The following is a 27,122-nucleotide window of genomic DNA, read 5'->3' as shown; positions in this document are numbered from 1 at the left end:
ACAAATTTTACTGAATGAAGGAATGAAGGGGTGTAGTTTAGAGAGCAGTTTTTGTCCAGAACTACAGCATATTGGGTGTTGTTTCTAACAATCACTCATTTTGTGAGTTTTAAATTCCTTTGAACTCTGTAGAATGGGGAAGTTAGTACTGAGCTATGTCAGTACATGCCATCTGGCTGCCTCAATCCAGTCCTCTAGTCTAGCTCTCTATAGGTGTGTGGAGGGTAATGAGCCCTAGTTTGCAAGCTCTGGGTAAGCTTTGCAATCCCTGCAAATTCTTTCCATCCAAGGAGGTGAACAGAGCCCGGGAACCTGTTGATGTGGGAATTTCAAGATTTTGATGCCTGTCAAAACTGTAATTGCCCCTTTGGCCTCCTCCAAATCTCCAACAGCTTTTCTTAACAGTGTGAGAGAAGGAAGTACATAAAACGCACAAATGTAATAGCATTGCCATTATTTACTATCATCGTTTATGGTGATAGTAACGACATTGGCAGTTGGGCGATGAAGTGTGAGGAGGAGGTTGGGGGAGGGGGCGGAGGGCCGTGACAGGGCAAGAGAAAGAGGAACTACATCTCCCAGAACCCCTCGGGGGAAAAAAAAAGCCCACGCCGCGGCGGCGCCCCACCTCTTTCGCCGGAGATCCCGCCTCCCCGATGACGTCACAGAGGTGACGTCACGGCGCCTAGAGCGAGGCTAGGGTAGAGAGGCCGACCGTAGCAGGAGTCGTCCGCTTGTCGTGGAGGCTGCTCAGAGCCGGTGAGAGAGGGTGAGCGGGCGAGCAGACGAGCGAGCGAGAAGCCAGGCAAGAAGGGGCGTCGCGCGGCGCACGGGAGCGCCGGGCCCCGGCCGCGGCGGAAGCACAGCCGGAGCTGGGCGCCGCGGGTCCCCACCCCCACTCGCCGGACGGTGCCCGGTGTTCCCCCGTGCGGGGGGCGGCGGCGGCGGCTGACCCGACCGGACAGGACTTCGGAGGTGTTGCCACCTCCACTGAGGAGCCGGCGCGGCCGCGGGCCCCTTAGAGCTGGGCCCGGGGCCCGTGACAGACGGGTCCAGGAAGGAAGAGAGGCGGCGGCGGCGGCGGCGCAGGCGACGGGGCGGCAGCGGCGACACCATGTCATCCCCCAGTCCGGGCAAGAGGCGGATGGACACGGACGTGGTCAAGCTGTATCCTTCGCGGAGGGGGAGTTGGGGACGCGCGGGGAGGGGGGGTGGTTTGCACTGAAAAAGCCCCCGAAATCAGGCGAGGGCCCTGGGGCGCTCCAGGCCACTGGCCGACCGACACTCCCGTCAGTGCCAACGGAGGCTCCTTGGCACCTCCCAGGAACCAAGGGCCTTCCTCAGCTCCCCTTTAACTGAAGCACTCCGAAATATGTGTTGCTTTGCTCTCTCTGCACCCCCAGAGCCTCTGACTTTCTGCACGACGTTTGGACTCCCAAGACAGCCTTTTTTCTTTTTCTTTCTTTTTTTTTTTTTTTTGGTCAGGACTAGTCGGCTTACTGTGCTCTCACCGAGCCTATCTTCAGGGACTCTGCTTCCTGTTTGTTGGCTCTGGATTTAGGGGCTCAAGGTGGAAATTTCCCAGAGGGAAGCCTCTATCCCCTTCCTGAGACGTCCCTATTGGCTCCACTCGCAGTGCTGCTTGAACTGGGGTAACTCAAGCGACCTCCTTTATCCCTAATTCCTTTCTATATTAGGAAGAGAGTCGTCTGCTCAGGGCCCCTCTTCTAATAAAGAGCTCTGTGTGCTTTAACGCGGAGACTCCTGGTTACTCGGAGAGCCTTATTTTCCTTTCCACTGACAAAGCCTAGCCCAACCGTAGTTGTAAGCAATGAGGACCCCAGGCCCCTCTAACTAGCCCACCCTCCATATTGTGGATCTGACAGCTGGGAGGAAGAAGAGAAAGACGAGCTCCTGGATAAAATAGCCCTTGTACTAGCCACTTAAGCAAAACTCCCTCTTTAGGGGTAAGGTTCTCGGGGATTGTTTGCCCAGATCTTGCTAAGTGACACCCTTTATTTTCTACCCTCCTTTCTCCCCAACTTAGACACTGAGGTTGCAGTGGAAAAGCTATTACTGATAAGAGTCGTTCAAGGCAGGGGTTTTGGTTGGAGTCCAGACTGATTATTTCATGACTAGCTAGAGAAATTCGCGAAGGTTCCTGAGACAAATCGAGGATCCTTTTTTTTTTTTTTTTTTTTTGGTGGGCTAATTTAGAGAGGGGGTAGGAGGATCCCAGTGTTCTGAATAGCTAATCCCTGGAGAGTAAGGGTAGTGGGGGTAAGAGGGGTGTAGTGTGTAAAAGGCAGTTTTTAAAAAGTCCTGTCTCCTGTTTCTCTTTCTGCTTCACCCCCATCCCCCAACCATTTCCCCCTGTTGCAGGGTTTTGTTTATATAACTCATGTTGTTTGGCTAGATTCTTCAGGTGAATTCCTTCTTTCTTTTATTTGTTACCTACTGGTTTTGGTTGACTGTTTTAGCTGTTTGTAGAGATCAAAGATGATTGTCAGATACTCGGAATTTACTGAAGTTTTTAAAAAGTAGCTTTTCATACAGTTTGAAAGATGGGGGATGGGAGGGAAGTTGCCTGGGCAAGAGATTTTTTTTCTTAATATTTTCAGGAATAATAAAGTGTTTTTCTACTTAGGGAAAACTTGGCTAGAAATTAAGAATAGTAGAAAAACTTACAAGGTTAGGATTTTTTTGTGGGGGAGTAGGAATCAGTGGAAAAGCAAGTTACTTATCTAGGCACAAGTGAAATCAACTCTTATGAGTTGTTTGTGGCTGTGATTGTTTTATAAATGCATGCATGATGCCAGTAATGTTGACTTTTCATGAGGTTGCAGGAAAACTTGTAACTGTGTACATTTTAGACAAAGCAGTTTGGGGTTTTATTTTTGTTTAGAAACTAGGAAATGACATGATGGCAGACTGGGGAGTTATTTTTATCTTGAATTGAGAGTTACTGTCACATCTAATGCAAATTTCTACTTAACCTATGATTTGGATGGGGGGGAGGAGAATTCCAGCTGTTTGTGATTGATGTCAGAGCTTCAAATTGCGTACATACATAGATTAATAAAAGATCGAGGATAAAGAGTGAGGCCTAACTTGACCTGATGCCTTTTCCATACAGTGCCTTTTGTTCATTTAGTAGTTGTGGCATCTAGAATGATTACCGCATTTAGGTCTGGGGTGTGGGGGGTGTGTGTGGAGAAGGAGAGGAAAACAGACAAAGAACAGCAGGGTGTCTTTTTTTCCCTCCCCCTGAGTGGCTTATTTCATAGCTTATTTTTAGTAGAAGATGAAGAAAGGCAAAGATGCATTGGCCTTCTGTTCTTTCTCCACCTTCCTTCTTGCTGACAAAAGAAAGCAGAGGCGCTTTTAAAATTGGAGATCTCTGAGACAGGAGAATAACAGTCGGGATTTGAAAGCAAGAGGTTATCTTTGTTCAGTGTTTATTTTCTGGTGTAGTGTAGTTTAGAAGTTAAAATTTCCAGATTCCCCTGTGTGTGTGTGTGTGTGTGTGTGTGTGTGTGTGTGTGTCTGTGTCTGTGTCTGTCTGTCTGTCTGTCTATTGTGAGGGAGATTTTTGTGGTCTCATTTCTCAGTTGAATTCACAGCACGCCCAAATGGAGCTCACAATTTTTGAGTAAGGTATACTTTGTAAAAAAAAATTAGGGAAAATTTCCCAACCTACTACCAAAATGAGTACAATTGTGTGACAGGGCTAAGGGTTAAGAATGAAATATGGTGGAGGAAAAGTGGGAAGGAAAGGTCTGAAGGAATGTACAGTACTTCTTGCCCCTCATTGCCCCTTGATGATTTCCTTGGTGTGGAGGCTGATAGCTGCCTTCATTGCAATCTCCTGTTTCAGCCCATTTTTGCCTGTCTCCTGGGCGTAATTATACCACCACGATTTACAGCCTGGCAGGGAATCTATATAGTAGGAAAGTAGCAGTGTGGGGGTAGGGAGAGAAGAGGATGTGTAACTAATTGGCTGCTGCTTTACGCCACCTTGCTAGGTTCTTTGCAGACACTGGTTGTTGTCTGTGATAGTTCTTTTGTGATGGGTTGGTTGGAAGAGAGCAGACTCCCAAGTTAAGCAGGGAGTGAGTGTTTTGCACTGATGCACTTAATAATCTGCTGGGTGATTATGCTCTGAAACTCTGACTCATTCATTGTTTCTCCTCTGCTCCTTAGCTAAGGGTTGTGCAAACCTCCCCAGAAGCCTAGGAACTGATTTACATGACTTTTGGGCACTGAAGGAATGTGTCCCAATCAGAAAACTTACAGGTAGCCCAAATCCTGTGGAATGGTCTCAAATAGTGCAGCCATTTGTTTGCAAAGTCAGATAGATTGCCAGTGTACAATAACAGAGGATAACCAGCCTTTGAAGCTTCCATCTTCTACCCCCTGATTATTTAGCTCGCCTGAGAATTGGGACTCTGGTGACCTTAAAGCGTGATTTGCCCTAAAGGAATATCAGTTTAAGTTCTCCCTAGTGGAGGAACAAACAGCTCAGATTACACAGGCTTCCTTGTTGGTGGGGGTTACTCTCACCGTGTTGCACAGTTCTGGTGATCCTTTTATCTGAGAACCAGTGGCCTCAGCTGAAGGCTAGAGCTGCTTGTTTTGGAAAAGCGTATGCAGGCAAAAGGCCGCAGGCACAGCTCCTCGCAGTTCATTGGCTGCTCTGTTACTACCCGGAAAAGGAGGAGGGGTGGAGCTACGAAACAGCTGATGGAGAGAGAGAGAGAGAGAGAAAGAGAGAGAGAGAGAGAGAGAGAGTGAGAGAGTGTGTTTGTGTGTGTGCGTGTGTGTGTGTCTAGAGTGTTTACATACAAAAGAGGTGGGGGTTGGGGAGGCCTTCTGAGCAGCTCTTCTTGCCAAGTATATTTTCAAAGTGTAAAAAAAGAAAAACCTGATCTGTTAGATTCAATAAATGTTCAGGAAAATAAAAGAAGTGAGTCTGATCATAATAGAGACTTGGCATTTATCATATTTGGTTTTGGTGGAGATTTGGAAACAACCTATACCAAAAGTTTTCAAAGATTGTTAGGGGGAGTCCAGTAACAAAGCAAGACATACCTCTTTAAATGTATTTCAACTGATTTCTAGTCAGGAGTTAAAAGGTATCATAGAAATATAAGCTCTCAGAGAACATTCAACTGTGGCAGAAAGGGAGGGGCAGTTACAGTGTACTTATTAATGGCATGAGTGAATTTTACAGAAATACTGGTAGCTGCTTTAGGGTTGCAGGGTATTTATATAAAATGTTGAAATGCTTAAATTTTTGTGCACCTTCTTGGTGGTGTGGGTTAGTAGTGAAAAATTCAGTGTGGGTGGCCATGGTGGTTATGAAATTTTTTCTTTTTAATCAGAAAGGACAATCTTTATGTCATGTCAGCACTGTATGGCTCACCTTGCTTTTTTAATAATTAGTGTTTACTTTCAGAATTGACTTTAAGAAATAGAGAAGTTTAAAAGTAAGTGTATATGAGGGATACATACATGGGGAACTTAAAAGAAAGGTTGGAACTTAAAGATCTGGAACTTAAAAGATTTTTTAAAAAAAGACAAAAAATTGAAATTTGTAACCATTTGTCTTTTTTTTTTTTGCCAATCCTGGGACTTCTTTGTGTTCAAATGTGGTGCTAAGGAATCGAACCTAGAGCTTCATGCATGCTAGGGGAGCACTCAACCACTAAGCCACATTCCTAGCCACTATTTGTCTTTGATCTCAACTTTAGCATTTTGCTGTTAATCAGTAGTTATTCTATCTCCAACTTAGTAGTCTTTGTTACTCTTTAATTTGTGCTTAAAGTGTAGTCAGTCTTTTTTTAAAAAAACTAGCTCCAATATAGATTGGAAACCTGTGGCTTGCCTTTTATTTCCTGTGGCTTCTCTTAGTTGGTGAGATGAAAGTTGGAACAGTTTTATTTAAGTAAAAGTTAAATGTTTTGCAATACCCAGTGTTCTGAATTTGTCTTCTTCCCTGCCTAGATTTTGGTGACAGATACAACAAACTGGTTCTTATTTTGGTTAAGCAGGAACTTGCATGGGTAAGCATTCACAGCTTTAGAACATCTGAATTCTGTAGTGCAGTTCTAGTAAATTACACAACAGTCTAAAGATTCAGCTTCTAGGGGAAACAAATCCCATAAAGGTCCCTTTATCTGTTAAACTAACCTACATTTGTTGGTTTTGCTAGTGTTGCAGTTTGCCCCCCAGCACATTGATTGGTATTTATACTTACATACAGTACACACATGTATTTAAATTTGGTATCTTGTTAAGTATTAACAAATTTTATAGTTTCATGAATCATTGAGTTTTTTTAATTTTTAAAATTATTATAAAGGTGATATACAGAAGGGTTATAGTTACATAAGTCAGGTAAAGAGTGCATTTCTTTCTGGACATTGTCAACCCTTTCCCTCACTCAGTTTTTCCCTCCCGTCCCTACCTGGGGCATTGACTTTTTTAGATATGCATTCAGACTTTACAGCGCTTGTTTACAGTGTAATAGCTTTTTATTTGTATGTTTACAGAGTTTGTCCTAATAAACGATTTAAATGAAAAGAGTTGTGTTATGAAAGTAATAAGATAATTGAAGAAAATATAGGTTACAAAAAAGGGGGAAAAGTCACTCACTGGGTGCTGGTGCCTCATGCCTGTAATCCCAGCTACTCAGGAGGCTGAGATCTGAGGATCACGGTTCAAAGCCAGCTTGGGCAGAAAAGTCCATGAGACTCTTATCTCCAATTAACTACCAGAAAACCAAAAGTGGCACTGTGGCTCAAGTGGTAGAGGACTAGCCTTGATCTGAAGAGCTCAGGGACAGCGCCCAGGCCCAGAGTTCAAGCCCCATGACCAACCAAAAAACAAAACAGTCACTTACAATCCTGTCTTTTAAGTAGTAGCTGTCAGGGCTGGGAATGTGGCTTAGTGGTAGAGTACTTGCGTAGCATGCATGAAGCCCTGGGTTCGATTCCTCAGTACCACATAAACAGAAAAAGCCAGAGTGGCTTTGTGACTCAGAGCATGAGCACTGTCCCTGACTTCTTTTTGATCAAGGCTAGCACTCTACCACTTGAGCCACAGTGCCACTTCTGGCTTTTTTAAAAAAATATATATTCTTTATTTTCAAGTGAATTTCATATTTTGCAAAGAATACTTGCATAAACTCTGAAAAGGTGATCTTTTTTTTTTTTTCCCAGTCCTAGGGTTTGAAATCAGGGCCTGAGCACTGTCCCTGGCTTCTTTTTGCTTTACCACTTGAGCCACAGCACGACTTCTGGCTTTTTCTCTATATATGGTGCTGAGGAATCAAACCCGGGGCTTCATGTATGCGAGGCAAGCACTTTACCACTAGACCATATTCCCAGCCCCCCACTTGTGGCTTTTTCTGTTTATGTGGTGCTGAGGAATTGAACCCAGGGCTTCATGCATGCTACGTAAGCACTTTACTGCTAAGCCACATTCCCAGCCCAGGAATTATTATTTTTTTATGAGTAGGGTCTAAGGTTATAATTTTTTCTTTCTGCTTTACCCATACTCAAGGAAGATTATACAGGTTGTTGGTCATGGTGGTGTCTGTCAGAACCCAGGTCCACTAGAGCCAGAGGGCAATTATCTTTTTTTTTTTTTTTTTTTTGGCCAGTCCTGGGCCTTGGACTCAGGGCCTGAGCACTGTCCCTGGCTTCCTTTTGCTCAAGGCTAGCACTCTTCCACTTGAGCCACAGCGCCACTTCTGGCCGTTTTCTGTATATGTGGTGCTAGGGAATCGAACCCAGGGCCTCATGTATATGAGGCAAGCTCTCTTGCCACTAGGCCATATCCCCAGCCCACAACTATCTTCTTATGAGGAATAAATGGTCCATTTGCCTTCCTCTGCTTTGTAAGAATTAGGGAATCATGTTGGCAGTTTGAATAAGCGCTACTGATCTGACATGAGTCTGTTGATAAGTCAGGGAGGAGTCAGAAACCCTAGTAAAGGTGAGAGACTTAGCTTTGCAGCTTTCGGAGAGACAGTGACAAGGCAGGTAGATTTACTTGGATGAACTGTATTTGGAGATTTGGAGTATTAGCAGTTAGGGAATGTAGTTTTTGTTTTTCGTTTAGCTTCCACCCACCCCCTTTATTTTTAGTGCCAGTCTAGGTGCTTAACCTGGGGCCTGGGAGTTGTCTCTGAGCTTTTTTGCTCAAGGCTAGTGTTCTACCATATGATCTGCAGCTCCACTTCCAGCTTTTTTTTGTAGTTCATTGTACATAAGAGTCTCATGAACTTTCCTGCTTAGGCTGGTTTTGAACTACAATCCTCAGATCTCACCCTCCTGAGTAGCTAGGATTATAGATGCCTGGCTTTTTGTTGTTGTTGTTGTGCCAGTCTCGTTGAACACACAGCTTTGGTGCTATCCCTCACCTTTTGTGCTCTATCTACCATTGAGCCTCAGCTCCACTTCTGGCTTTTTGGTGGTTAATTGGAAATAAGAAACATTACCTACCTGCACTGGCTTCAAACCACAAGCCTCAGCCTCCTGAGTAGAATTATAGCTGTAGCCACCAGCACCTGGCTTTGATTTTTTAACTTTTGAACCATTTTTAGGGAGTTGTTATGTATGCGAAAACAGATATTTCCTAACTTTTTTTTTTTCTGAGAACCTATCTCAAAAACATGTAGCTTATTCTTGCCTAGAACCGACTCACTTTGTAGCTTAGGCTGGCTTCTACTTTAGCCTTCCAAGGATTGAAATGATAGGATTGTGCCTCCAGACCTGGCTGAAATCATCTTTTCTTTTTGTCAGTCATGGGGCTTGAACTGTGGGCCTGGGTCCTGTCCCTGAACTCTTCAGCTCAAGGCTAGCACTCTACCTCTGGAGCCACAGTGCCACTTCCAGTCTCATGGACGTTCCTGCTTGGGCTGGCTTTAAACTGCGATCCTCAGATCTCTTGTCTCCTGAGTAGCTAGGATTACAGGTATGAGCCACAGCACCTGGTTTGAAATCATCTTTTGATGTAAACTCTGCATTTTCTTTTAAATTATCAAAACCTCTCCCAGCTAGGCAAGTGTGGCTCATTCCTATAATCCTAGCTATTCAGGAGGTTGAGATCCAAGAATTTCTGTTAGCCTGGGCAGAAAAATCCACAAAATTGTGTTTAGTAAGCCAGCAAAAAAGGAGGCTGGAGATAGAGTTTAGTGGTAGAACTCTTAACTTTGAGTGAAAAAGCTAAGCAAGAACCTGAGACCCTGAGCAAGCCCCAGTACTGGCAAAAAAACCTACCCAAACAAAAACCCATTTTTATTTGTATCTTTTAAAAAAATGATTTTTTTTTCATTTTTGGGGGGGCATATAAGTTTTAGTTGAGGTCCTATGAATAGAAAACTAGATAACACAGTATGTTTGGTTTGTGTTACCTCAGGAACAATTCAGTTGCAACTTTGCCTATTGAGAAATAAATTGAGTCATTGTTGTCCCAAAGGTGTCAGTATAGATTTGGTTCTGTAGATTTGTTTTTTATAGCCAATGACTTTGTATTGTATAGTCCATTTCTAAAAAGTTGATTGATAAAAAATTAAAATTCAGCAGAGAGCAAAGGAAGGGGTGACATTGTCCAAAAAGAAATGTATTCTTTACCTGACTTACATAAATGTAACATAAATGTACATGACCTTTATAATATCAATACAATTTAAAAAAATTAAAATTTAGGGAGGGCTAGGAATATGGCTTAGCAGTAGAGTGCTTGGTTTGCATGCGTGAAGACTTGGGTTTGATTCTTCAGCACCAAATAAACAGAAAAAGCCGGAAGTGGCACTGTGGCTCAACTGGTAGAGTGCTAGCCTTGATCAAAAAGAAGCCAGGGACAGTGCTCATGCCCTGAGTCCATGTCCCAGGACTGACAAATACTACTTCTACTACTAATAACAAAATAAAATTTAGTTAACATTTTCCTTGTAACTTTTCCTTAGAAAAGGTATATTTGGTTAGGTTTGTGTCCGTAGGAGGTCAAGAAGTGCTATACAGTTGGATTTTTTTTATGGCCTTTTTAATTGACTGTTGGATATTTAATACCTTTCTGCTAATCTTTGAGTCTAAATCTGTGGTTAAATTAGTAAGTCTCTTTGGCAACAGCACTGGAAACTAACCCTTTTTACTTCTTAATAAAAGACACTGGGTTAATTTCCTATAGTCAAATGGTTAATTTGCTATGGTCTTAGGTTGTCATAGTTGAAAATTGGTTATTGGTCAGATCACTTACTAATTCAAACTAAGGTAATTTCTTATGAAATCTTCTCGTGGTATAGTTTTTTTTTTTTTTTTCCTAGTACTGGGGCTTGAACTCAGGACCTAGGCACTATCCTTGACCTCTTTTTGCTTAAGGCTAGCAACCTGGCACTTGAGCCACAGCACATTTCTGGCTTTTTCTGTTTATGTGGTACTAAGGAATCGAACCCAGGGCTTCATGTATGCTAGGCAAGCACTCTAAGGCACATTCCCAGCCTCTGGTATAGATTTTTTATTTATTTTATTTTATTTTTGGCCAGTCCTGGGGCTTGGACTCAGGGCCTGAGCACTGTCTCTGGCTTGTTTTTGCTCAAGGCTAGCACTCTGCCACTTGAGCCACAGCGCCACTTCTGGCTTTTTCTATATATGTGGTACTGAGGAATCGAACCCAGGGCTTCATGTATGCTAGGCAAGCACTCTACACTAAGGCACATTCCCAGCCTCTGGTATAGATTTTTGATAATTGGGATTTATGTGAGAAATTATATGTGTGTGCAGGTAGGTGTGTGTGCATGTACATGTACATATGCTGGTCCTGAGCTGAGGCTTGAACTCGGCCTGAGCACTGTCCCTGGGCTTTTTGGTCAAGGCTGTCTAGCACTTGAACCACAGTTCCACTTCCAGCTTTTTAAATGGTATATTGGAGCTAAGAGTCTTAATTTCCTACCTTGGCTGGCTTTTGTCTGTGATCCTAAGAAATCAGCCTCCTGAGTATCTAGGATAGGATTACAGGTCGGGTCTATCTGCAGCTGGCCTAAACTTTTTTCTGCTCAGAGTCTGAGAGCTGTCCCTGAGCTTTTTTTCATTCAATGCTAGCACTTTGCCACTTAAGCCACAGTTTCACTTTCAAGCGTTTTGGTGGATAATTGGAGGTAAGAGTCTCATGGACTTTACTGCCCCAGTTGGCTTTGAACCATGATCCTCATATCTCAGCCTTCTGAGTAGCTAGAATTACAAGCATGAGCCACTGGCATCTGGCTATAAATTATATTTTTTAAAAAGAGGATAAACACAAAGAGGAAATGTATTCAAAGTAATTCCCAGGGTTTTTTGGCTTGGTTTTTTTTTTGTGTGTGTTTTTTTTTTTTGCCAGTCTTGGTGCTTGAACTCAGGATCTGGGCACTGTCCCTGAGCTTCTTTTGCTCAAGGCTAGTACTCTACCACTTGAGCCACAGTGCCACTTCTGGCTTTTTCTGTTGATGTGGTACTAAGAAATCCAACCCAGGGCTTCGTGCTTGCTAGGCAAGCCCTCTACCACTAAGCCACATGCCCAGCCCCCCCCCCCTTTTTTTCCTTTTTGGTATGGGGTTCTAACCCAGGGCCTTTAAAATGCCAAGCCTTTACTACTGAACTACATCCCCAGCACCTTTAGCTGCCACTGATTCCTGGGAATTAAGCAAGACAAGTCAAATTCCCTAATAGGCAAGTACCTTTAGATTAATTACACATAGGAATAAATCTTTAGAGAAAAGCTATTTCCATTCTTTGCATTATCTTATATTCAAGTTTAATTAAAAGTAATCACAAAGGCAGATCCTTATCTCTACGAGCTTGAAAAATACACTTGGTCCATTTTACTTTGCAACTGGCAGTTACATATAAAACTTGAACTGACGCTGAAAATATATAGTAGCTTACACCTTTGATGTGTATATTCTGAATGGAAAAATAGCAAGCATGGCCTAACTTTACCATAACTATGTCAATGAATCAGACACAGTAGAACTTGGCACAAAATTTAGTGTTCTTATTCTTTAGAGGTCTTTACCACTGAAGATTTTTTTTTTCTAAGCTAGTTTTGTATATTCTAGTCACTGTTTTTATTTAGAAGATGTAGACTATATATTCTCGTAAGTACTCAAGGAAGAAAGTCTGGGACTCTCCATCACCCCATATCCTACTGTTCCCTTCAGATAAGGTCATAGGGGGTGCCCCTATCCTCTAGGAGAGCTTATTATTAACCCTTTGTATCTTGTAACTGAAAGAATGACTAATAGAAATGCCATGTCCAGGCTGCGGATGCAGCTCAGTGGTAGAGTTTGGAATTCCTAGTGCCCAAACAAAAACACAGCTACTTGTGGGTTTTTTGTTTGTTTTTGGTCTTGGACCATATTGGAGCTTGAACACAGGACCTTGAGCTCTTGGCTCAGCTTTCTTTTGCTCAGAGCTGGCATATACTCCAGTTTCCTCTTTTTTTGAAAAGATATTTTTCTTTGCTGTGTATTGGATCAATGGCCTTGCTGCATGCTAGGCAAGCATTAGCTATGCCCCAGCCCTTTTTCTCCATTATTTTGTGACCCGGCATATATACTAAGGACTTACAATAAGTCTTAATTGACAGAAATATATGATATTCTGTTTTCTTAATTGAAAATATAATTTTAAATTGTATCTTTTAAATGGCATTAGAAAATAATGTACGACTTATGCCTTTTTGGGGGGATGGAGGGAGTCAGTCGATTTTATATTTGGAACCTGGGCACTGTTCCTAAGCTCTTTTGCTCAAGGCTAGCACTCTCCCATTTTGAGCCATCGTGCCACTTTAGGTTTTCTGGTGGTTACTTGGAGATAAGAGTCTCATGGACTTTCCAGGGGTTGGCTTTGAACCCAGATCTTCAGGTCTGGCTGCAAAGTTTCTTTATATTAGTAGAAAAAAATAGAAATCAAGCTTGAAATAAACCATTTTTCATCTGTTACTTATAAAATCACTTTTACTAGTTCATTATTTGAACCTAATGTCTCAGATAATTAAGTATGTTATGAATATAAGAGTTATAGTAGTCAATAGTTTATTATTATTATTTTTTTGTTCCAGCACTGAGGCTTGAATTCAGGACCCAGCACTATCCCTTAGTTGTTTTTTGGTTTTGTTTTTTTTTTTCCTCAAGACTGGCTCTGTACCATTTGAGTCACATTTCCATTTATAGCTACAGACTTTTCTGCCCAGGCTGGCTTCTAACCACTATCCTAGATCTCTCTCTCTTTTTTTTTTTTTGGCCAGTCCTGGGCCTTGGACTCAGGGCCTGAGCACTGTTCCTGGCTTCTTCCCGCTCAAGACTAGCACTCTGCCACTTGAGCCACAGCGCCGCTTCTGGCCGTTTTCTGTATATGTGGTGCTGGGGAATCGAACCTAGGGCCTCGTGTATCCGAGGCTGGCACTCTTGCCACTAGGCTATATCCCCAGCCCTCTCTCTTCCCCCCCCCCCCCCCCCCCAGTACTGGGGCTTGGGACTCAGGGCCTGAGCACTGTCCCTGGCCTCTTTTTGCTCAAGGCTAGCACTCTACCTCTTGAGCCACAGTGCCACTTCTGGCTTTTTCTGTTTATGTGGTGCTGAGGAATCGAACTTAGGGCTTCATGCATGCTAGGCAAGCACTCTACTGCTAAGCCACATTCCCAGCCCCTAGATTTCAGCTTCTTGAGTAGCTTAGATTATAGGTTGAGCCACTGGTGCTTATCATACTTAGTAGTTTGATATGAGAGTTTGTTATCTCTTTACACAATGTAGATTTGTTGATGTGTTGCATCTTACATTCTTGAGGTGTTTGAATTGTAGGAGCCCTGTCAATTTTTTTTTTTCAGTTCCTGCCAATAATTTTTAAAATGAAATAAGCCCTCTATGTTTATGGGAACTTTTGTTAAGATTGAAGGGCAACATGCTATTCCTTACAGAATTTTATGTGTTTAGTGACCTAAATTTATATTTTGTTTTTGTTTTTATTTTTTTTATTTATTTTTTTATTTTTTTGGCCAGTCCTGGGTCTTGGACTCAGGGCCTGAGCACTGTCCCTGGCTTCCTTTTGCTCAAGGCTAGCACTCTGCCACTTGAGCCACAGCGCCACTTCTGGCCGTTTTCTGTATATGTGGTGCTGGGGAATCGAACCCAGGGCCTCATGTATACGAGGCAAGCTCTCTTGCCACTAGGCCATATCCCCAGCCCCTAAATTTATATTTTGCTTTTCAGAAGGTAAACTAAGGTATCCCAGAATATTACAGAGTAACATAGTATCTTGTTAAGCATTTACAACAGTTTATACTTGAGCATTTAAATATTTTTAGCCTGTATCTTTGAGTCCTTGACTTGGGTTTTTTGGGGGGGGGAGGGTATGGGTGCTTGAACTCAGGGCCACTCATCCTCCCTACTGGCTTTTTTTGGGGGGGGGGGAGCTAAATGGAGGTAAGAGTATTATGGACTTTCCTGCTCAGACTGTCTCTGAACTGCAGTCCTCAGATCTCAGCTTCCAGAGCAGCTAAGATTACAGGCATGAGCCACTGGTACCCGACTCTCCAGATATATTAAATTCAAAGCATTTGGATCAGTGTCACCCCTTCCATTGTTCTCCCTCATTCCCTCAAGCTATGTAGTTCATTTTTTACAGAATGTTACATTGAACACAATGACCGCAGTTTTTCTCACCTTTCCTCCCCCCAAAACAACAGCAACAACACATTTCCACTTAGGGGTACTCATTATTTTGTGTATGTGCTGGTTCTGGGGCTTGAATTTAAGGCCTTAGTGCTGTAGCTGGGGCCACAGCTCCACTTCAAGCTTTTTGGTGGTTAGCTGGAGGTAGAGATGAGTCTCAGACTTTCCTTCCCAGGCTGGCTTTAAGCCTTGATCCTCAGATCGCAATCCTCCTGAGTAGCTAGGATTGCAAGTGTGAGCCACCAGTGCCTAGCTTCTGATATTTATTTTGATAAACAGTTCATTAGTTGTTCAGAGGAATTATATACACCTTTGGACTTCTCCCCTAAGAAGATCATCCTCAGCCAATTTGTATATACATAAGGCCCCCTATTATAATGCACATTTCTATTTTAGATGTAGCTTCCACATGAGAGAAAACATGAGACATTTCTCTGTGAGCCTGACTTAATTCAGTTAACATGTTTTTTTTTCTACGTGCATCCATTTCCCTACAAATGACATAATATTCTTCCTAAGAGGTGAGTATAATTCCATTGTGTGTGTGTAAATGTGTGTGTGTGTGTGTGTGTGTGTGTGTCTGTCTGTATGCCACATTTTCTTGATCTACTCATCCATTATAGGGCATTTGGGCTGTTGACATGATTTGGCTATTGTGAATAGCTAAAGATTACAGGCATGAGCCACCAGCACCCTGCTCTCTAGATGGTGTGTGTGTGTGCGCATGCATGTGTGCGTGAGCTGGTCTTGAGAATTGAACTCAGGGCCTGGGCACTGTCCCTGAGCTTCCTTGGCTCAAGACTAGCTCTCTCCACTTGAGCCACAGATCTACTTCTGGCTTCTTTTGGCAGACATTTGGAGATAAGAGTTTCATAGGCTTTACTGCCTAGGTTGGCTTTGAACTGCAAAAGTCAGTCTCCTGAGTAGCTAGGAATATAGGTGTGAGCTACTGGTACCCTGATTAATTTTAATTTTTTTTTTTTGCCAGTCCTGGGGCTTGGACTCAGGGCCTGAGCACTGTCCCTGGCTTCTTTTTGCTCAAGGCTAGCACTCTGCCACTTTAGCCACAGCTCTACTTCTGGCCATTTTCGGCATATGTGGTGCTGGGGAATTGAACCCAGGGCCTCATGTATACAAGGCAAGCACTCTTGCCACTAGGCCATATCCCCAGCCCTAATTTTAATTTTTGAGACAGGTCTGTGTTTTGTTTTGTTGTTTTTTTTTGCCAGTCCTGGGCCTTGGACTCAGGGCCTGAGCACTGTCCCTGGCTTCTTTTTAGCTCAAGGCTAGCACTCTGCCACTTGAGACACAGCACCACTTCTGGCCATTTTCTGTATATGTGGTGCTGGGGAATTGAACCCAGGGCTTCATGTATAGGAGGCAAGCACTCTTGCCACTAGACCATATTCCCAGCCCCTTTGAGACAGGTCTTACTATGTATCTCAGACTGTCCTTAATTATCCTACTGCCTCTGTTTACTGAATCCTGAGATTACAGGTCTTTGATGTCTGACTTCTAGCTTTTGGAAATGTATAGTACCTTATTGTTACTTGTAGTCGTCTACTGTACAATACACAACAGAACTTCTCTATCTTGACTGTAACACAGTATCTACTGATCGGCATTTCTTCATTCTTCTCCCTCCATATTTTTTTTTTCCTGTGCCTGAGGCTTGAACTCAGTGCTTGGGCTCTGTCCCTGAGCCTCTTCCTGTTCAAGGCTAGCACTCTACCACTTGAGCCACATCATCAGTTCTGGCCTTTTCTGTTTATGTGGTACTGAGGAATTGAACCCAGGGCTTCCTACATGCTAGACAATAACTCTACCACTAAGCCACATTTCCAGCCCCCTTCATACTAATTTTTTCTTTTTTGGTACTGAGGATCGAACCCAGGATGTTGTACTTGCTAGGCAAATGCTTAGCCACTGAACTGCATCCCAGCCCTTATAATTTTTTGAAGTTTGGTTATAACAGTATTAATCTTAGTTATTAAAGGGTTTATTTTTGTTTTTGTTTTTGTTTTTTTGGCCAGTCCTGGGCCTTGGACTCAGGGCCTGAGCACTGTCCCTGGCTTCTTCCCGCTCAAGGCTAGCACTCTGCCTCTTGAGCCACAGCGCCGCTTCTGGCCATTTTTTCTGTATATGTGGTGCTGGGGAATCGAACCTAGGGCCTCGTGTATCCGAGGCAGGCACTCTTGCCACTAGGCTATATCCCCAGCCCTAAAGGGTTTATTTTTGAAACACTGGCCTTAGACTCATAATCCTCCTGCCTTAGCCTCTTAAATTCAAGTTTTGGGATTATAGGTATGAACTACCATGCCCAGTCCTGTTTATGACTTTTGTACATACCTGTATTTGATTGTGACTACAGAGGACATTATTTTTTTAGAAACAAGATGAGGTATAATGCTTCTTGGTGCTTACCATAGATTATTTTCTTACACTGACTGTATAGAAAGGGAAGACAGAGTAAACGTACCCCATATATACCTTAGCCCAGGCTGTGTGTGTGGTCTGTATTGTGAATGGGAAGACATGAGAGGCAAGTGTATAAATAAGGTATGAGCTAGGAGCACAAATTTTGGGGATTAATTTAGCTAATTACTTAACATTTATTTTTTCATATTTGTCTGGTTTTGTATATATAGTAATATTTTAAAGATGTTGATATGTGCAATGAATTGCAAAGGTATTAGTTAAGGGCTGGGAATGTGACTTAGTGGTAGAGTGCTTGCCTACCATGCATGAAGCCCTGGGTTTGATTCCTCAGTACCACATAAACAGAAAAAGCCAGAAATGGTGCTGTGGCTCGAGTGGTAGAGTGCTAGCTTTGAGCACAGAGAGGCTCATGGACAGAGCCCAGGCCCTGAGCTCAATCCCAGGACTGGTACAAAAAATAAAAGTATTAAGAACCTCATAAAGTGGTCAGACCCACTTGGTTTCTTGGCTAAAAACTTAAGCCTCTACAGATATGGTGGTGCACACCTACAGTACTAGCACTTGGGAGCTGGGGCAGGAGGATTGAGAGCTCAAGGCCAGAGTGGGCTGCACAGAGAATTTGAGGCAAGACTGTCTCAGAAAGCTGGAGGGGGAAAAAAAAAGCTAAAGTATCTTTTCAGGATTGTGAAACAAATGCCTGGCTAGTTATGCATATAATAGCAATAAGTTCCTAAGACTTTAGAGGACAATTCTGAATCACTGAAGACACCTGTATTTTGTGCCATTTATACTTCAAAAATATGTGTAATGAGCTGTTTATTGACTTTGTAATCCTAGTGGTGTATTTTCAGATCTTTGGCTTTTAAAATGCCAGCATCTGTTTGTTACCTAGGTGCTAAATATTAGCCTTAGGCCGTCTTATTGGCCTAAGGAATCTTGTCAAGAATTCAGCTAGTTCTGGTTCTTTTGTACCTCTGCTTCCTTTGCTCACCGGAGGTCTGAGTGCCACTTTAAGTGAACAATACTCTTTAAAAAAAAAAACAAAACTGTAAACACACAAGTGGCTCAAATCTATAATCCTACTTTCTTGGGAGCTTGAAATCCAGATGATGGTGGTTTGAGGCCAGCCCAGCCAGAAAGGACCATATGAATGACTTCATATTGGAGACATGGATCAAATGGTATAGCTGTAGTGCAACAAGCAAAGCTGAGAAAGCATAAGGTTCTGAGTTTTAACCCAAGTACTGACCAAAAAGAAAAAAAAAAGGTACTACAAATACTTTTATGTGTTAAAAATTTTTTTTTGGCTGGGAATATGGCCTAGTGGCAAGTGTGCTTGCCTCCTATACATGAAGCCCTAGGGTCATTTCCCCAGCACCACATATATAGAAAACGGCCAGAGTGGCGCTGTGGCTCAAGGGGTGGAGTGCTAGCCTTGAGCAAAAAGAAGCCAGGGACAGTGCTCAGAGTCCAAGGCCCAGGACTGGCAATATATATATATATGCTGGAATATAGCTCAGCAATAGAGTGGTTACCTAACAAAATCTCTCCCCCCAAGACTCAACCCATTTCCCCTTCTTAAAACAATTTCATCTGGTTTTATTTTCATACATGCAATTAAACTTCTCAATTGCCCCTCCACTCCTGTTCACATTCTCCCTAATACAGCATGTTTTACTTTCATGTCATTTTTTTTTTTTCTATCATGGGGCTTGAACTCAGCATCTGGGTGCTGTCCATAGGCTTTTCCACTCAAGGCTAGCACTCTACTACTTTGAGCCACAGCTCCATTTCTGGTGGTTAATTAGAGATAAAAAGTTTCATAGATTCTCCTGCCTGGCCTTTTTCGAGTGGCTTCTGTTTTAAGATTGATTGCTCGGTTTTGGTTTGATTTGGTTTTAGTGCTAGGAATCGAACCAAAGACCTGTGCATGTGAACTAAGTATTAGCTTTACCATTGAGGCACCTCTGCAGTGAGTGAGTGAGTGAGTGATGTGTGTGTGTGTGTGTGTGTGTGTGTGTGTGTGTGTGTGTGTCTTTGCCTGTGCTCATATGATTAAGGAGAAACAAAATTAACTTAATTGAACCTTCTAACACAAAGGTTCCAACACAGGTGTTGCCTTCACTTCTCTGAGGATCCTGAAGACCTTTTCAGTGGTACTGTACTTGTTTTGTAGAAATATTAATTCCTTATTTGCCTTTTTTGCCATGTGTGGTGGGTTAAATTCTTAGCATGCCAGAATCAGGTTAATAGTCACTTTTGCTTTCTAGCATCACATGCTGACAATTTACAAAAGGTACTTCTACCAAGAAGGTAGATGCAGGAGTATCTTGAAAGTATGATGATGGTTTCTTTTGTTTTTGGCCAGTCCTGAGGGCTGGGAACTTAGGGCCTGAGTGCTGTCTCTGGCTTCTTTTTGTTCAAGGCTAGCATTCTACCTCTTGAACCACAGCACCACAGCACCACTTCTGGCTTTTTCTGTTTATGTGGTGTTGAGATATCGAACCCAGGCCTTAATGCATACCAGGGAATCGAACCCAGGGCCTCATGCATACTAGGCAAGCATTCAACCACTACGCCACATTCCCTGTCCCCCGAGTTTCTTTTGTTCAAGGCTAGCACTCTTAACACTTGAGCCACAGCGCCACGTCTGGCTTTTTCTGGGTATGTGATACTGAAGAATCTAGCCCAGGGCTTCATGCATGCTAGGCCAGCACTCTACCATTAAGCCACATCCCAGCCCCCCAAAAGTTTTGAGAGCCAATGTTCTAACAGACACACATTGAAAGAAAACTGCTAGGGGCTAGTGGCTCAGTCCTATAATCCTAGTTACTCAGGATGCTGAGTTCTGAGGATTGAAGTTCAAAGCCAGCCTACACAGGGAAGTCCATGAGACTCTTATCTCCAGTTAACCACCAGAAAACTGGAAATGGAGCTGTGGCTCAAACTGGTAGAGCACTATCTTTGAGCAAAAAGAACCCAGGGCAGTACCCAGGCACAGAGTTCAAGCCCTACAACCAATAAGAAAAAAGAAAAAGAAGTTGTCACATTGTGATAAAAGTCTAGGACAGGGCTGGGAATATGGCCTAGCGGCAAGAGTGCTTGCCTCTTATACATGAAGCCCTGGGTTCGATTCCTCAGCACCACATATATAGAAAATGGCCAGAGATGGCGCTGTGGCTCAAGTGGCAGAGTGCTAGCCTTGAGCAAAAAGAAGCCAGGGACAATGCTCAGGCCCTGAGTCCAAGCCCCAGGACTGGCCAAAAACAAACAAACAAACAAAAACAGCATAATGATAACCACATAAATTCAGAAGGTGACACATTCTGCCTCAAAATAGACAGCTCTTCAAAAGTTTAGGACATGCTTTAATTGTTCCTAGCACAGTGTCTGCCAGATTAGTAGGTTCTTTAATAAATCATATGAATCAGATTGAATTTAATTATACAGTAAGTTATGAAAATTCATATTGAGTCAAGAAGGAAAATTGGTGTGTGTGAAGATGGCAAGCACATTTATGTTAGTAAACAATGCCAGGTTTACATCATATTTTCTAAATTCTAAGACAAGGCTTTTCCACGATTTAACATCTTTGAAATGGAGATGTCTTAAAATTGGTGGTGAGTCACTTTAATGTGACTCTTTTCTTCCTTGGTGTGTCATAAAATAATGATTTGTTGTACACATCATATAATACTGGGTAGTGTCACTTTTTGTGTGGGGAGAAACCTTGGATTCCAGTTTGGTCCCTTAGCTACAGGAGATGCTGCCTTAGTTCTTGTTCTTACCAGGCACAGAAGACCTTGGGCAGTTTACAGTAAGTCTATTGTTGGACTGTTCCATTCATAAAGTTTCTTTATTCCAAGCTGCAATACTAGACCTCCTTGCTAGAATATAGATTTTTTTTGTCTTGTCTTTTTTGGTACTAGGGATCGAACCCAGGACGTTGCACTTGCTAGGCAAGTGCTTTGCCATTGACCTACATCCCAGCCCTAGAATATAGATTTTTTTAAATAAAACATAGGAACCTGGCTTGGTGAGGCAGGAGGATCAAGAGTTTGAGGCTAGCTTGGGTTCCTCAGAAGTGAGTCTCTGTCTCAAAAACAAAAGTAAATGAATTTGACCAATACTATAGAAATAAATAGCTTAGTCATTGTGTGTGCATGCATGTGCACATGCATACACATACATGCTGCTCCTGGAGTTTTAACTCGGGACCTGGGCACTATCCCTGAGCTTTTGTGCTTCACCACTTGAGCTACAGCTCCACTTTCCTGCTGGGCAGGCTTCAAACCACAATCCTCTGGGTTTGATTCCCCAGCACCACATATATAGAAAATGGCCAGAAGTGGCACTGTGGCTCGCTCTAGTGGCAGAGTGCTAGCCTTAAGCAAAAAGAAGCCAGGGACAGTGCTCAGGCCCTGAGTTCAAGGCCCAGGACTGGCAAAAAAGAAAAGGCTAATATACTTTTTCATTTATAGCTTGTTTTTTTTTTTTTTTTAATTTTTTTGGCCAGTCCTGGGCTTGGACTCAGGGCCTGAGCACTGTTCCTGCTCAAAGCTAGCACTCTGCCACTTGAGCCACAGCGCCACTTCTGGCCATTTTCTGTATATGTGGTGCTGGGGAATTGAACCTAGGGTCTCATGTATACGAGGCAAGCACTCTTGCCACTAGGCCATATCCCCAGCCCCTATAGCTTGTTTTAATATGTATCTTCACACTTGGATTCAGAGCATCTAATTTGGGAGTTTGGTTGTGGTTGGAAGTAGGTAGAGGAAAGGCTTAGTGGTGGCTAGGAAGAAGATAGCCTGCCTGCTCAGGGACCTGAAGACCTGGGCTCTCTTCCTTCTTGGGTGTTTGTCCTTATCTGTCAAATAAGCTCATAAGATTCTTCCAAACTGACTAGTTTTACCTGCATACATTTTTTTTCATATAACTCTTACTTTATGTATGTATAAAGTAAAAGACTCTGATAGCCATGTGGATATCTAGTATTGCCTTTTAAGGAATAGAGAACTAAAAAAAAGTTACGTTTACAGTCTAAATTTTATCTTCACAGGTAAATATTGTCAGTAAAAATAAATTCTGCAGTTTATTCTTTTCTTGGTATGAATTTTTACTAGGGCTTTAGAAATCAAGTAGAAAGCTCTTGGTTGTCTTCATTTCTGATTTTAAAATAGCAATAAAATGTTGCTACATATGTACAAACCCGTGTTAATGTTATGTTTGAATGGGGAAAGTCTCTCTCACCAGCAGTACAGAGATGCTAGCAATAGAGTCCTAGAAATAAGATGAAGTATTGAGTCAGTATATTAAGAGATACCAGCAGTGTTGATCGATCACTTCCTTACTTAAGAATTTAAATTCTAGCTGGCACCCAGTGGCTCACACCTGTAATCCTAACTACTAATGAGGCTGAGATCTGAGGATTGCAGTTCAAAGCCAGCCCCAGCAGGAAAGTCTGACCAACTCTATGAATAAATAAGTTGCCAAGACTGGGAGTGTGGCTTAGTGGTAGAGTGTTGCCGAGCATGCATGAAGCCCTGGGTTCTATTCCTCAGTACCACCCAAACAGAAAAAGCTAGAAGTGACACTGGGCTCAAGTGGTAGAGCACTAACCTTGTGCAAAAGAAGCTCAGAGACAGTGCCCAAGCCCTGAGTTCAAGACCCAGGAAGCCCCTCCCCCCCAAAAAAAGAAAAGTTGCCAGTAGTATACAGGGTGGAACTGAGGAAAAATATTAGTGATCCCCACATCATGGGGAGTAGCCTGGTGAAAAATGACTTCTGATTCTGTACTGTGCAATGAGCAAATCCATTTATGTCCAGGGGAGGGAAACTGGTGGGCTCTTTATGTCTTCAGGTCTGATTTTCACATTAGACTACATTTCTTTTTTTTTTTTTTTTTGCCAGTCCTGGGCCTTGGACTCAGGGCTTGAGCACTGTCCCTGGCTTCTTTTTGCTCAAGGCTAGCACTCTGCCACTTGAGTCACAGTGCCACTTCTGGCCATTTTCTGTATATGTGGTGCTGGGGAATCGAACCCAGGGCTTCATGTATACGAGGCAAGCGCTCTTGCCACTAGGCTATATCCCCAGCCCCTAGACTACATTTCTTTTTGGTTGGTTGTGGGCTTGAACTCAGGGCCTGGGTGCTGCCTTTGCACTCTTGCTCAAGCCTAGCATTCTACCACTTTTAGCCACAACCCCATATTTAGTTTTCTTTGCTTAACTGGAGATGAGAGTCTCACAGACTTTCCTGCTGGACTAGTTTCAAACCAATATCCTCAGATCTCAGTCTCCTGAGTAGCTAGGATTACAGGTGTGAGCCACCAGCACCCGGCTCTGTTACATTCTTACCTCAAATTAACTATCAAAAAGCTGGAAATGGAAGTATGGTTCAAGTGGTAGAGCACCAGCCAGGAGTGAGAAACCTGCATTATCGACTTCCTTCAGCCTTCCTGTGTGTCTGGAAGCTATCCTCTGCTTATTCCTTGGTCTTACCAATTATGCAACCCCTTAAACTGTCTCCTGCTGCTTCTTAGTTTAGTTGGACAACAGATGGTCTTCATAGGAATACCTTTGTATGGGGGTGGTAACTTTAAATTTTTATGTGTTTTGAGAATGTCTTTCATGAGGCTAGAGTGGATAGTTCACCAGCTGTGTGTGTAGAGGGGGTATGTTTGTAGATCATAATATGAGATAGTTCTTTGGGCTCCTTTCCATTACTAGCATTCTTGAGCTGCTAGTCCTTTTTAATAGGAGCATTTGTCTTGTTTGAAGGCATGAACATTAAGACCTGCCAGCCTTGATTTAATAGAAGCAGATTTAGGAGACCAAATTGGAAAAATTTGTGTTTTCAAATTCTGCTAGTGTTTTAAAACAATAAATGTTAATCATACAGCACAGAACAGTAAGCACTGAGTGTATGTGTGTTTGGCATCAGCTCTTGGTAAGAGTGTCAAATTTGTATTGGTTTTAAGGAATATATTCAAAGGTTCATTTGACATATTATCCAAGAGTACAATTATTTGGTTAGTAAGTTATTAGGGCTAGAATTGAATCCAGGGTCCTACCTTAAGCGGGAGCTGCACCACCAAGATATACCGGGGTGCTATGCTTTTTTTCCCCCCATTAGTCTAATATTGGTTCATGGACAGCTAAGTTTAGAAACTTAAATTAGGTCTGGATAATAGTGCCTCTTTTTTGTTGGCACTACTGGCTTTGAACTGTTTATCTCAAATCTTAGCCTCTTGAATTCCTAGGATTATAAGCCTAAACCATCAATGCTTAACCTAGGTCCTTATTATTATTATTTTTTAAATTTGTGCCAGTTCTGGTACTTGAAATCAAGGCCTGGGCACTATGCCTAAGCTTTTTCTGCTCCAAGTCAGCACTCCTTACCATTTGAGAAACAGCTCCACTTGCTTACTGGTGCCTACTTGATATTTAAAAATGCATAGCTGACAGCCAAGCACCTATGGCTCAAGTGGTAGAGCACTAGTCTTGAGCAAAAAGCTCAGGGACAGTGCCTAGGCCCTGAGTTCAGGATCCAGGACTGGCACACACATGTGTACCCGCACATATGTGCACACACACATATACATAGTTCCCATTACATCTCTAAATAGACAGAAGCGTGTGTTGTACAATATCCTTGCCTGGGTCTCATCGGGTTGTATAGAACCTCTCAATCTTATCCTTCTGTCATCAACTTCAGCTCCATCATCTAGCTCTAGCATTCACACACTTGTGCACAGATTTGCACATAGTTTTCATAGGTGAGTAAGGAGAAGAGATGTGAAGGTATGTCTTTATGTAAAAAAAAAAAGGGGGGGGTTGTTTTATTATTCCCTGTCTTTAGCAAATACAGTTCACATTAACGTCTTTTTTTGGCCTGGGTACTGTCTCTGAGCTCTTCAGCTCAAGGCTAGCACTCTACCACTTTGAGTCACAGTGCTACTTCTGGTTTTCTGGTGGTTAATTGGAGATAACTGTCTCATGGACTTTTCCTGCCTGAGCTGGCTTTGAACTGCAGTCCTCAGATCTCAGCTGATTACAGGCAGGAGCCACTAGTGCCCACATTAACATCTTGCCGGCAAAGTGGGATTGGTTCAGTTGGATACAAGGTGGCTGGTATGAAATAAAGGGAAGCTGCATGAACTTGAAGGCATGTTGTAAGACTGGGCAAATGGAGCTTTGCAGGTGATTTGGCCATTAGCTATGAGCATGCTCAGTGTATTTAGGCAAGTGCACAGGATGTTCTCTGTACTATGTAACCTTGAAGCATTGTTTTTACTTCCATTTCCAGAATTGAAATCTAAAGTAGAAAAGCTACTTTCCTTCCTCTTAGCTTTACAAAATAGGATTTGTAAATCTGAAGTAGATATTGCAAAATGCTGCCGAGAATGGCCCTGGTCCTGGATATGGTTCTTTGATGGGAACATACATACATACATACATACATACATACATACATATATACATACATACATAGTTTAGTTATAACCTGAAAATAGATGATTTTTTTAAAGTGGGAAGGAAATACAAGAACATTATTCACTTGTACATGTTTTATTTTAAATGGCTGAGAAATTTAAAGCAGATTTATTAAGGTCTATAGAACCTGAATTTGTTGTTTTCAGTAGTAAGTAACTAAAAGCTGATGCTCAATCTGGACATTGTTTTTCTGCTGTTTTTTTTTCTTGGATACTTTTTGAATCTTTGATGGCAGAGGACTTTTGTGTTAAACCAATTTTATTATCCACAGAAATCTTATTTTTAAGACATTAAAGTCATAGAATAGATGCAATTGTTTGTTAAAGAACTGGTCATTTGAAGAAAATTAACAGGTACAGGAATATGAACCATTTCAGAGTTTAAAACTGCATCTGAGAAAGACTTAAGTCAGAGTTTTGTGAATTTCTTCTGTATTTATTTTTTAAATGATCTTTCTTGAAATTATAATTGTTCTTGGCAAGGAGATCCTTTTTTTTTTTTTTTTCCCCATCCTGGGGCTTGGACTCAGGGGCTGAGCACTGACTGTCACTGGCTTCTTTTTGCTCCAGGCTAGCACTCTACCACTAGAGCCACTGTTCCACTTCCGGCCTTTTCTGTTTATGTGGTGCTGAGGAATTGAACCCAGGGCTTCATGCATGCTAGGCAAGCACTCCACCACTAAGCCATATTCCCAGCCCCTCTTCTGTCTTTAATAGTTGAATTTGATATGATAAGCACATTTTAGCTGGATAGACACATGAGGCTAATAAAGGAATTGAAACAAGGAATTGAAATGTTATATTCCCTTACATTATGGGATTTCATTGTTACATTTCTATGCATATTTACCATGTATTCCAATCAGAATTTTCTTTAACATTATAGGTTGTGTTTACATTGCCTTTAGTCTATTTTTGTGTCCTGAACTAATGACAAGAGAACATTTTTATGATTTTGGAGATGTCATAGGAACTCAGGCAGATGTACACTGGCATGATAGAGTACTTTAGAAAGACAAGCAGATTTCAGTTTGGGTCACTTAGCTTTTTGTAGCTTAGTGGTAGAGTGCCTAGCTTGCATGAAGCCCTAGGTTCTGTTCCTCAATACCACATAAGTGGTATTGGAAGTGGTGCTATGGCTCAAGTGGTAGGTAGAGTGCTAGTCTTGAGCAAAAGAAGCTCAGGGACAATGCCCAGGCCCTGAGTTCAAGCCTCAGGACTGGCAAAAAAAAAAAAAAAAAGAAAGAAAGAAAGAAAAAAAGGTTGCCAAGCTCTAATGTTGGGAATCTACATCTTTAAGTCTACCACTCCTTTAAAGCTATAGAACTTTCTTTACAGCCTCAGGAAAAGATGGGAAACCTCCTAAAAGCTCTAGGAGGTTTGAAAGTTATCATTTGGTCTACAGTTTAGACTGATAAAAGTGTCTTTGAATGCCAGGTGCATACTAGTAGTGTTCTGTGCAAAGCAATGTGCTT

At 42.3% G+C, this 27,122-nt stretch overlaps 1 protein-coding gene and 1 non-coding gene across 2 annotated transcripts in view; both read left to right on the top strand.

The window, feature by feature from the left end:
• The first annotated feature begins 687 nt into the window (after nucleotides 1–687).
• Ube2h (ubiquitin conjugating enzyme E2 H) overlaps nucleotides 688–27,122 on the top strand; it is a 97,309-nt gene continuing 70,874 nt past the window's right edge. The window contains exon 1 of the mRNA XM_048340216.1: nucleotides 688–1,167. Coding sequence (XP_048196173.1) covers nucleotides 1,115–1,167 — 53 coding nt within the window. The 5' untranslated portion in view covers nucleotides 688–1,114. The remainder of the gene's footprint in view (nucleotides 1,168–27,122) is intronic.
• On the top strand, nucleotides 17,124–17,255 carry LOC125347437. The gene has a single exon (XR_007210217.1). It is a non-coding gene; the product is annotated as a small nucleolar RNA SNORA51 (small nucleolar RNA).

The sequence above is a fragment of the Perognathus longimembris genome, chromosome 2 (genome assembly GCF_023159225.1).
Source record: "Perognathus longimembris pacificus isolate PPM17 chromosome 2, ASM2315922v1, whole genome shotgun sequence".
NCBI lineage: Eukaryota > Metazoa > Chordata > Mammalia > Rodentia > Heteromyidae > Perognathus > Perognathus longimembris.
Note: the sequence above shows the minus strand (reverse complement) of the source record. Positions and strands in the feature narration are given on the sequence as shown.